This window comes from Paralichthys olivaceus, chromosome 18 (assembly GCF_024713975.1).
Source record: "Paralichthys olivaceus isolate ysfri-2021 chromosome 18, ASM2471397v2, whole genome shotgun sequence".
Lineage (NCBI taxonomy): Eukaryota > Metazoa > Chordata > Actinopteri > Pleuronectiformes > Paralichthyidae > Paralichthys > Paralichthys olivaceus.
This window is the reverse complement of record NC_091110.1, coordinates 12988176-12999933: the sequence shown is the minus strand read 5'-3', so window position 1 is coordinate 12999933 and position 11758 is coordinate 12988176. Positions and strand designations below refer to the sequence as shown.

The following is an 11758-nucleotide window of genomic DNA, read 5'->3' as shown; positions in this document are numbered from 1 at the left end:
AAAATCCATTTGAGATTATAATTAACAATTAACGAACAAATTATTATTATTAATCATTCTTTGAACAGCTGTCATACTCAGATTGCAGTTTACCAACAAAAGTGACGAGAGGACAAGAAACAAATATGCACCATGTATTTGTTCTCTTTTTTGTGTTACAGTATCCTTAAAATGAATTAAACATTTAATTAATAATATGACAGCCTGGCACTACTTAATTACTCCTTATACTGTTAATATCTTAAGAACAATTTACTGTTTATACTTTTGACAGTTTTAAACTAATTACATCTAATTGAGTAATTTAGTCTATGCTGTTTCCATGTTTACGAGATCTGAACATTTCTTCCTCTACTGTTTATAGATTATAACCTTTTTTTGATTTATTTCTTATTTAAACGAAGATAAGACCTGAGAACAGCAGGCAAAAAATAATATTACTTAAGTCACACTTATACAACACAACTTTATTTATTTATTAGTACATTTAAAGACCATTCTTTGGAGCTCTTCATGTTTCTTAAAAATAAATCCCATTCCTTCTCATCTGTAAAGCAGATTCAGAGATATGTGAAGTTGTTTGAAGCCAGACTGTGATTTACACAGGGCTGGAGATGAGGAGCCAAATAAGACGGTGCCATCGCCATTTAAAACGTGAAATTCAGGGGAAATTGATTATTTGCAATGTCAACAATGGAAATAAAACAAAATAAAATGACGAGTAATCAGAAAAGACAGTGAATTTAAAGGACAACTCAATAAATTACATCATTTGTAAATAGGCTAGAACTTTTCTGTGGTCAGAAATATTATCAAACTTTTAAATGTTAAAAGTTGACATTGCTACAATCAGAAGTATATATATATATATATATATAGAGAGAGAGAGAGAGAGAGAAGCAAAGTCCAGTTAGGATACTTTTCCAATCTTTTATTCTGAAAGGTCATTTGATTTGCGCAGTTAGATGCTGAGCAGAAGTGATAATTTATCTTCTGTAATTTCTTAAGAAATATAAATAAAATATATAAATTATAATAATATATTATTTTTTTAATTAATATTCTGTCTGGATAAAACCTAAAATCTCGTGGGCATTATTTTGAAGTCCGATTAACCAAACCGGAAAAGGTTGTTTTTGTCTAAAACCGGTTGCGGAAGTAAAGCGGAAGTGACTCAATAATCTCTCATTTTGAAGCATGCTTGAATGGAGGTGACCTTAGTTATTATCAAACAGTAACGTGAAGTGGTGACGGCGGCTTCCAGCGGGTAGAGCTCGATAGTTTAGATGCTGCAGAGCTGAATCGTTCCTGAAACGTGTGAGAGCAGGACGAGCAGACATGGCGGACGGACATCAGACGCGCGTGCAGAATGTGGTGGAGGAGATGGTCCAAAGCCTGGAGAGAGACCACATCCGGAAAATGCAGGTGTGTGTCTGTGTGATTCTCTGTGTTTTGAGTGTGTGTTACTGCATGTTTGTGTCTGTCTCTGTGTCCTCCGTGTCCCTCACATGTCCCCTCCCTCCCCCTCGCAGGGTCGCATGTTCCACTGCAGCGCAGACTGCTGTGAGCGCTCCACAGACTCCATGTCCCAGGTGCATCAGTGCATCGACAGGTGCCACACGCCGCTGGCCAAAGCTCAGGGTCTGGTCACCTCAGAGCTGGAGAAGTTCCAGGTGAGATGTCATCACCTCCGAGCAAACACACTGCAGGGTCAGGCCACATGTGATCAGTGATCATTATAAGGACTATTACTCACAGACCAGAGCTCGATTCTTCCAAAATAGGCCACTTCTCTGTATATTTCTCTGTATCTATATACCCTGTTAATTCAAGAGAGAGAGAGAGAGAGAGAGAGAGAGAGACCGCTTACCTTCAGCCAGGCCAAAGAGTCTCCTCATGAATCACTATTTTCATATATGCCAAGAGAGAAAAAGAAAGAACCCAAAGCAACAATTAAGTTCTCAGAAACAGTACAAATGTAGAACTCCCACATAAAAATCTATATCATTACCTCGTCCTTTTTCTTATGAAAAGAAATAAATGTACAGGCCCCACTTGGAGAAATATTTTTTCTATCATGCTACACATCTGAAAGAATGTGCCCTTAGTCACTCAGCCTTTAAAATCATTTCAGAAATAATTGAACCTTATTTTGTCTTAGAATTAAATATTAAGGACAGAATAAAAATTTGTTTTGGCCTCTAAAACGTGCCCTCAGCAAACCGCGTTTTATCTCGTCTCTGCCCCCCCACTCAGGATCGACTGACCAGATGCACGATGCACTGCAACGATAAAGCGAAGGACCTGTTCGATTCCGGCGCCAAGGAGACGGCTGTTCGATCACTGATGGACCACTGCGTGGGCAGTTGTGTGGACGACCATCTTAGCCTGATCCCCAGCATGACCCGAAGAATCAAAGAGAATCTGGACTCTTTAGAGCAGTGACGAGCGGGACGGATGGTGGCGGTCACATCTTGGAGATACCACACACACACACACACACACACACACAAAGTAGCGCAGGGTTAGTAGCCTCAGCCAGTTTGAGCTCTAACAGAAGAGTGGAGGAGCTGGAGCATCATTAACCGTTAGCGAGAAGTTTCACAGGCTGTGAGTCTGAGTTTTGGTCGTGTGCAGATTTAAAACAGATTTATTATTGTTCCGTGTGCTCTTACATCTGAAGCCACCCTCGAGACTGGGCGCTTAACATTTTTAATCTTGTTCGAACTTGAAGGAGAAATAAATCCTGTGATAAATGTGTGTGATATCACGATATCAGCTCGCAAATGCTTGAAGTGTGTTCTTTTAAGAATTGGTAAACGGCCATATTTAATCTCTGAAGTTACCACCATGAGCCTCCTCATCCCTCGCTCATTTTGATATTTTTACTGTGACATGTTCTGTGATTGTCTCATCTCCTCTGGTGAGAGGTGTTCATATGACCTAATTAAAAGTACTGTAGATGGAACTGTTTTATGATTGCATTACTTCCATATCAACAACACAAGCTCTGGCAATGATTAACACCGGTCTTACGTTTGTTACTTGTATTTTAACGACAGCAAAATGATATAGTAAATGATGGTACAGGAGGGGCCACACTGTGATTTGAGAACTGTCAACCTGTAGAGTTGATACAAATTCAAACCACTGCCAATGTTCATTTAGAAAAAGGTTTTACTTCACATTCATTGACGCAGTGTGTCTGCTGAATTGAGTAAGAATTGAACAGGATCAGCAACACAGAACATAACACATCAAGCCCTTGAATAAGAGTCAGCAGATGATACAAAGTTCATATAAGATTTTACACAACGAGGGAACGATGGCATAGTTTTATTACTGGATAAAAAGAGCAGGTGACGTGTGGCGTTTTGATAATCTCTGATAGAAATAGTTATTATAAACCCCAGATTAACAAGTGACAGACTTCAGAGGTTCAAGTCTTGGATGATAATAGTCCTCTCTAATACCACATAGAAAGTCTTTAGCAGCCAGGAATTGTTTTACATAAACCATCTGAGCAAATGACTGGAGCTCTGAATTCTGGAGAGGAGCCAACTGAAAACAACATTGGTGTCACCTACACACTGATCTTAAAGCCACGCTGACGGGGGTGGGGGTGCTGTAAAACAGACAACACATCATCCTGTTTAAATTCAAGAGAATAAACTATTGTTGCAGATGAAAGAAGCAACTGTCCTCAAGTTCATTTTCTAAAAAACAAACAAATGCAAAGTTAACTTTGTAAAAACCGATACGATGATAGCACCACAGCCCATTGAACGGGCAGTTTTAATGGCAGTTGAGTATTGTGTACATGATTTACTTAGAAAAAGAAAAAAAAAAAAAAAAGAAAGTCCATACAAATACAAATGAAGTAAAAAAATAAATAAATGCCAAATAAAAACAGTTGACAAACCTGATGACAGTTGGAGCTATACAGGTGAGTTACACGAGAATGTATTAGCTGTACAATTTACACGACTGAAAACCCCCACATTTATGTTTTCAAAACATGAGGTAACAGATTTACAAAATAGCCGAACGTTATTTTTCAACAACTTAGCTGCAAATTTCTTTGTGTGGTGAGGGGAGCAGCAGTAAACGTCTGCTCACGCTCCCATGAAATGAAGAGCGAGTGCACTGCAGAGGAAGAACTGTGTCGCTGGTCGATACAGCTGAAAGCAGAAAGTGAATATTTCAGGGAGCTGGTGTCTTACGTCTATTTTTTATTCATATCAACTTAATTTTAAAGTCCGGTCCTTCAGGGGTCAGTGATGCCACTTCCTGCACTTAACTAAAGAGGTAGTGAACTTTCTGACCTGAAGAGCTTTAACAGAAGTTCTTGGTGAAGAATAACATTAGCAGACAAACTAGGACCTTGAGACTCATATCAGGTATTTACATCCAACCCTGAGAGATCCAATCACAAGTGAATCACTCAGGAGGGATGTTTATACCAGATCTTAACCAATGGACCTCGTAGAGTTAACAAGTTAAAACAGCTTACACCTTTTACGTGTTTGCTATTTGGGTTCTGCTTCACTGAGCCAAAAATTCAAGTCAATACAAGTAACAAATTGGGAACAGAATGTGAAAAGTGTCGACCCACTTCAAAACACACCCGTGGACTCTGGACCACACCTCTGTGCACACCCCGAGTGAATTGTAAATATGATTAGAGGAACAAAAGACTGAAACCTTCCCGTATAAGTGAGTGCAACAACTGCTCTTCTAACACGATTATACATTTTGAAAGCTCAAATCGATCTTACTGATGCAGTTATCAGGTTTTCTGAGGTATTGACCTCTGATGGACAATTGATGACCATCTGTTGTGTTTTCTTTCACCGTGAGTCACGTGTATTTAAATTAGGGCAAATTAAATGGACAACATTAACAGAGATTTTCTTTTTTCCATGAGTGGACCTGAATTCCATTTGACCTCATGGATGTCCCTAAGTCTGAGGTTTGCTCTGCAGATGAGGCTTTTCAAATGTTCAGTTTCAGCCTCCGGTGATGTTCATACATCCAAGAATGATAGTGTTCCCACAATTATCGACAAAACCAATTCCATGCTAGTTTCGATAATACACGTGTGAGGTGAAACTCTTCCAGGGTCGTCACAAAAACACCAGATCTAAACACCACAAAGCCATTATGACTATTTCACACTGAAGTGAGGAGTCCAAAGCAAAGTTTCATTACCTCAAGATAAATGTCGTTTTTCATTTTGATCAAAGGCCCAACATCTCAATGGAGACAGTTCATGACAAACATTTGAGGACGAGTGAAGCTGCTCTGAAGGCGGAGTGTGGCCTGATCTTTCCTGGCCACTGTGATGTGTCTCTGTCACACAGTAAACTCAGAATGTGCCAAAACACTAAATACATTGACACAAATCATTTTCCAATCCCACCTCACTGAGGTACAGAGCATGCAGACGATATGTCCCATGTGGAAATGGTGTTGAATATGGTGGTGGATTGTACATACAAGCTTGTGTCAGTGTCCTGGCTTCACCGTGAGAATGGCAGCGGGTGGACTAGCATCAAGACACACAGCGAACAGTGCTGTCTTGCTCTGAGGAATCTGGACGGTTGTCCAACTGTGGCGACGTATACAGGAAGTTGCAGCACACGTAGAGGGGGAATGATAACAAGCGGCTGTCCAGGTTCATCACCACATACTCCTGAGGGATTGAAGGGAACAGGAGAATATTTAAAAAACCCTCCAATTTAATTCAGTGACAGTTGAGTCATATACATCTGCAGCCATATATTCACTGACCTGGTCTTTCTCGAGGGTGAGGAGCTGGTAACCCGTCGAGCGACTGCAGACCAGCTTTCCACGGTTGTCAAAGGAGGCGAGACGTAACCTGCACACATAGAAATTATATAGTTGAAATAGTTGGACAATTTAGTTTGATGGCTTGTTGATAATACGCATGCTTTAAATCCAGAGAATGTTTGAAGTTTGACTGCACCACTGACCTGTAAGCCAAATGCCTCCGGGGTTGCAGGCTCACAGCGCCCCCACATGGCTGACTCAGGGTATTTCTTTTGAAAACTATGAAGCGGTTTGTGTAAGTCACCAACAAGTCAAAGCCGAAGTTAAAGCCTGTCCACCGCCAGCAGTACTGAGGACAGGAAAAACATCACAGTAACCTGTCCCTGTACAGGAGCCTGTAAGGGTTAGTGTAACAGTGAAACTGTCAGACTCACATCTCCATCTTTGGTCAGCTTCCTGCCACACCTCATACTGCTCAGCTCAAACTCCTCTCTGTTGGCTTCCTGGGGACTAGAGACAGATGGATTCCTCTGTAATCACAACTTTAAAACAATATTATATACCTACAGTTATTGGGGTCATACGATGATAACGCTCAGTCTAAGACACTCACCCGTTGTCATTGTCAAACTCCGTCCGGAGCATTGCAAACCACTGGTTTTTGTAAACTGATGTTAGCCAATCTAAAATAGAAAATATAACAGAAGAATGTGAAAATGAAGAAAAAATATTCAGTGAATCAACACATGGATAAGGCTCTTCCTAAAAATATAGATGACATTGTTGACTGCTACTGCTTTATATCTAGTCTGCTAGTTTCTTAATGCAGCTGACCATAACAAGAGATAACTTAAGCAAGTAAATCAAACATGGAAACAGAATTTTGGCAAAAGAATGATCAACTGAGTCACATGACGGTCCATGAAAACTAAATGTAACCATTAAAATGCTCCTCTTCTGTTCTGTTCTGCTGTATTCAAGCAACAGGTAATGAATTTAAAGACCTAAAGATGCAGATCATAAGAAAGCAATGTCAGAAAGAACCAAATCTTACCAGAGGGCAAAATATTATCTCTCTCCAGGATGCGTGCAGATGCCAAATCGTTGATGATGTACTGGAGACGAACGTATTTGAACACCGAACAAAAAGATGCACCATCGTCTGTGTTCAAGAAGGGCTCTCTCTCACACATGTCTGCAGAGCAAGGTTAAGTGAATGAGTCAAACATCTGCGTGTGGGTCTTTAACAGCAAAAAGGTGATACTATTTAATGAGATGCAGGTTTAAAAGTACCAGTCCTGCGCTTGCACAACCAGGCATCAGCATCAGCCAGAAGCTGCTTGATGGGACCGTCCCACGATGGATTGAGTTGCAGAAACATCCACTTCAGAGAGAGAAAATGATTAAGCTATTAGAAAAAAACAAGTCTAATATAATACAAATAAACACGTTGAGTGAAAAGCACATTACATTTCATCCTACCTTTTTCAGAGCAGTGTATACATCCATCTCCACCTGCATTACAAACAGGTCTGAGGACTGAATGAGCTGCTCCATCACCTCAGCTCTGAAATCGCAGCGCAGACACAAATGTTATTATCGTCACAAAGATTTTACACTGTGGTTCGAAATATTATTACTCAACACAAAGAAGCCATTTTATTTAGCAGTGTAAATTTAGATTTCCTCATCCTCAGAGGAGAAACCAAATCATCACAATTATAATTTAAGAAAAGACACAGACTATACAATGAGAAAATAAAAGTTAAAAGAGTTGAGTACACAAACCCAAGTTCTTTCATCAGCTCCACATTTTGGTGGGTCATCAGGTTGTTCAGAAGCCACTCAAGACACCTATAGCAAGAGTTAAAAAAACAAATATATCATAAATTACAAACGTGCCTATTGATTATTAATCTAATTAGAATTAGATGAAATAAAATCTGACTTTTTCATGACTGAATCCAAGCCGTAGATGCTGGCACAAGCATAGTAGCCGCACACAGTCTTTGCACTGATGTTTTCCTTCATGGTTTCTCCACACTGCTGGATCAAACCGTCCTGTGGACAACAAGCCACGAGATCTGATTAAGATTCATTTAATATGACTCCATTTATGGAAAAGCTAAACTGTGACTTTGCATTTGCAACAATAACTGACTTCTTTCGATTTACTGACCAGTTGTAACATGCAAGCAGCGGCAAGAATACTGACGACTCTGCTGGGCTTGATCAGAACATCGTCCCGGTACAGGGATCCAAATACGACCTGTAGAGCTACACGCATGCAACAGAAAAGCTGTCAGTAAAAAAACAGAAATGGTCGACAGTTGCTTTCTGTGATTTATGTGCTTTCACCTTCAGTGTCGATGTTCTGGTCCGGGATCTCCAAGCCAATTTCCATCATGTTTGACTCTTTCCAAGAGCCGCTAAACATACTGGAAAAATATCCCGACTGCAAAATGCAAGAAAAACAAAGAATTAGTACAAAATGAAAATGATGACCCACATGAATAAAAAAAAACCACTGACTCTCTTTGAGGTGTTTCGTTTCATTGTATTTTACCTGGCACAGGTAAACTTTGTGCAAGTTCCACTCCTGCCCCAGAGCACAGATGCGAATGTCGCTGTTTTCACCGTTCAGGAATAAGGTTTGATAAATGTACCTCGATGTGCATTTCAGTTTCTTCCTGCTCAAGTTTGGTAAACCCCAACAAACAACAGAGGAGAGACAGAAGCAATGGTGAGACAGAACACTGATGACTAAAAGATATTTCACACAGAGCTGATCATTGGACTTGCCTGCGAGGTGTATCCAGTATGGCATCATCCTCCTCTTGTTCACTGTCACAGTCACACGGGGCATTTCTTTTCCTCTTCTTGCACTCACAGCTGCGTCTGCGGCTGGTGCTTGTGCCCTCTACAGCTTCCTCTGGAGCCTGAGAGGGCGACTGGAACCTGCTGCCCAGACTTCCCATCTCTACCCTTTCCATAAGACACGAAACAAACAAAACAACAGCTCAGCTGCACTGTATCGTCACGATGCACTCAGTCTGTGTTAATCAATATGAAATCAATATCAAGAGAGCATACGCTGTTAGGGACTTTGGCTTTTGGAGTATTGCAATAGCTTGTGTTGGAGTTTTCTGTTAGTCCTACTGGCAATGGATTTAATTCCTGATACTGATTTATTTTTTGATTTATTGATGAAACCACAGTAAAACATATCAATAACTATTGCAGTATAATCAAGAGCAGAATACAAATCAATTGTTTGTCCTTCTGTGCTCATAAAGAAGAGTTTAAAATCACAACCTTAACTCAGAAGGAAAATTAAATCCATGTTTAAACCCTAAAAGGAATAATACCGTGACATGAAATATTTTAACCTGATGTAATACTTGGCCATACTGTCCACCCTTCATTCGGTCAATAAAAATGTCTCAATATACAGAGAAGTGAACATTGCAGTTTTGCAGATCCAAACTGACACTAAAATCTTAAAATATTATTTTAATATGAATACAACGGGGAAAAAAGATGCAAATTCACACATTAGTAAAACTTGAAAAAACAATTCTCTCTTAAAACTGCATTAAAATGATTCGGAGATCTACTTATATTGACTTCTTTTACTGAAGTTTAGAGATGTGCAAGGCAGCAAAGTGTTCTGTAGAAGTTTGTTCAAAACTTTTATATCTAATCTTGTCAATAATGGTTTTTCCACCACTCAATAACATTGTGTAGTGAAATACTCAAGAACAGAAGACGATGGATCAGACTTGTTGTTGTATCGTCTGCCTTCTTGACTGACAGAGACGTCAGATGTGCTCACAGATTTCTCGACACTTGTATTTACTTGACTGTGCGAGGTTGGGGGAATGACAAACAAAACAAAATGGACTTTCATTAGCTTCACCTGACAATAACAAGAGTCTGATGGAAGAGCTCCCTCCTTCAGCATCTTCCAAACACATGGACAGAGTGTCACACCAACACAACACCCACCTGATGATCAGCTCCGGGCAGACGGAGGCAGAGGGTCGAGGTTAATTAAACAGTAATCACCGACTGACTGTGCCCCGGTCACAGCGTCTGTCAGACACCGACGAGCCAGCTGAGGAGGAGCGAGCCTCAGTTAGCTCCAGAGCTAGCCTCAGAGCTAACCGCAGAGATAGCTGAGCGCACACAGAGGAAGACGTGTGAGAAGAGGAGCAGCGTTTCTCCTGACGATCAGCTCCTCCACACGGAAACCCTCCTCGGTTCAGTCACATTTTTCTGAATCGGAGTTGTAGTGAACCCAGAGAGGACAGAAGATGAGTGAGAGCCTGGCTGTGCTTTTGTTATTCTTCTTCTTCTCTGGAGAGTCGGGAGTAGCGTGTCTACGTCACGGGCTGATCTGCTCAATGACGCCCCCTACTGTCGCCACCGCTTTGTTTTTCACTGTAATATCTTACAAGCCTCACACCCTACACTCTTAAACACAGGGCTGTAATCTTGGATATTTGGGGAAATATATAAAAAAAATATTGAAATTAATTTATAAAATATAACACTGACAAGCATTTAGACCCTTTGTTTTGACACTTAAAATGTATTGATAGATATGATTAATATATCAAGTTAATCATGTTGACATCAGTCCTTATCAATAATTATCATGATAAATCTCACATTATTATTGTTTTTTTTAGTTTTAAGACTAAGATTTTCGCTCCTGGGTAAAGGTTGTGTTGTGTTACTTTCCTTATGAGCGCAATGCAAAAACATTTTACAAATCTTAGGTATAGTGTTAAAACATGCTTGCGTGATGCATAAGCATTTTATCGATATACATACATACATGTTAAACATTTGTTATATTGCAATTGATGACAAAATATATTTGAAATATTATTGATATTGTTTTATTGACCGGCCCTAAGGCCACATGCATCAAAATTATGTCTCAGCAATGAGAAACAACCAGAGGAGAAGGGTCATGGTAACAGAGGTGACCAAGAACCTTATGGTATCTCTGGCTGAGCACCAGAGAGTCTGTGTGAAGATGAGAGAAACTTCCAGGGGATAATGAAAAGTAATGAAAAGCTTCAGTGTGCACACCTGGTTGTCCCCCGGTCAACCAGTTCACCGAAGTCTTTCATGTCGCTCCAGTTCAGACCACAACAAAACATTTCACACCCTTCAACACTTGCAAACAATTTTAAATAACCCAGATCCTTACACACTGAGTGGAGCTCAATAACCGCTGAGTTGGAGAAAGTATTTAGTCTGCAGCCATCTGCAATGACCCAAACATACACCACCAGTTTCTACAGACAGCTCATCAGAGGTGGTCACCTTTTGAGCTTCAGCAGAACATCAGCAGATATTTGCTCAACACTGAAAATAACCATCTAAATTGACAGTACAGACAAATAAATCTGCAAATAAATGAATATTAGTTAGAAAAATATAAAACAGTTCTTTCAGACAGTATGTCAAAAACAACATATAACAAAAATATAAAGGAGAAAAAATCTTTAAATTGAAATAGAAATCGTGTCAAATTGGGAGTATTGACCAAATCATACCTATTTTTTATTAATTAATTTAATTTATTTAGTTTTTAGTTTTTTTTCCTTTTTTATTTCACAACAAATTATTTCATATTGTTTTGCCAATTTGATTGTTTTTAGCCTTTATTAATATTATTTTATGTTATGTTTGTCATCTGAATATCTTCAAGCATGTTTGTTAAATGTTAAAAAATAAATAAAATATAAACAAACATATTAAAAAAGTAATTGAATGGACACATGGTGAAATAAAGGTGTCAAAGATTCATTTGTTTTATTTGGTACATTATTTATAAACAGCTGCAGTCGGATGTGACGTATGAGGTGCTCCTTGTGGTGGGTGGGACTATAGTAGGAACCAGCCAATGAACGCCGAGCACCTCTTTCACAACATTCCAATCCCGCCC

General features: G+C 39.6%; 2 protein-coding genes across 5 annotated transcripts; one reads left to right on the top strand and one right to left on the bottom strand.

The window, feature by feature from the left end:
• The first annotated feature begins 1138 nt into the window (after positions 1-1138).
• On the top strand, positions 1139-2968 carry fam136a (family with sequence similarity 136 member A). The gene is made up of 3 exons (XM_020082262.2): positions 1139-1425; positions 1533-1673; positions 2257-2968. Exons 1-3 carry the CDS (start codon positions 1339-1341, stop codon positions 2443-2445), a joined length of 417 nt encoding a protein of 138 aa, XP_019937821.1. The 5' UTR covers positions 1139-1338; the 3' UTR covers positions 2446-2968.
• A 191-nt stretch (positions 2969-3159) lies between these two features.
• Positions 3160-10154, bottom strand: gmcl1 (germ cell-less, spermatogenesis associated). Of its 4 annotated transcripts, none has more exons than XM_020082261.2 (15): positions 9802-10154; positions 8596-8778; positions 8360-8483; positions 8152-8248; positions 7973-8070; positions 7742-7854; positions 7582-7647; positions 7276-7360; positions 7087-7177; positions 6848-6988; positions 6407-6476; positions 6228-6303; positions 5997-6142; positions 5794-5881; positions 3160-5695 (listed from the first exon to the last, which is right to left on the bottom strand). In XM_020082261.2, exons 2-15 carry the CDS (start codon positions 8769-8771, stop codon positions 5555-5557), a joined length of 1512 nt encoding a protein of 503 aa, XP_019937820.1. In that variant the 5' UTR covers positions 8772-8778; positions 9802-10154; the 3' UTR covers positions 3160-5554. The 4 variants fall into 4 exon arrangements, with proteins under 4 accessions (XP_019937820.1, XP_019937819.1, XP_069370359.1 ...); XM_020082260.2 differs by having other exon boundaries at positions 8596-8773; XM_069514258.1 differs by having other exon boundaries at positions 3740-5695; positions 8360-8479; positions 8592-8773; positions 9802-9977.
• Between the last annotated feature and the right edge of the window lie 1604 nt (positions 10155-11758).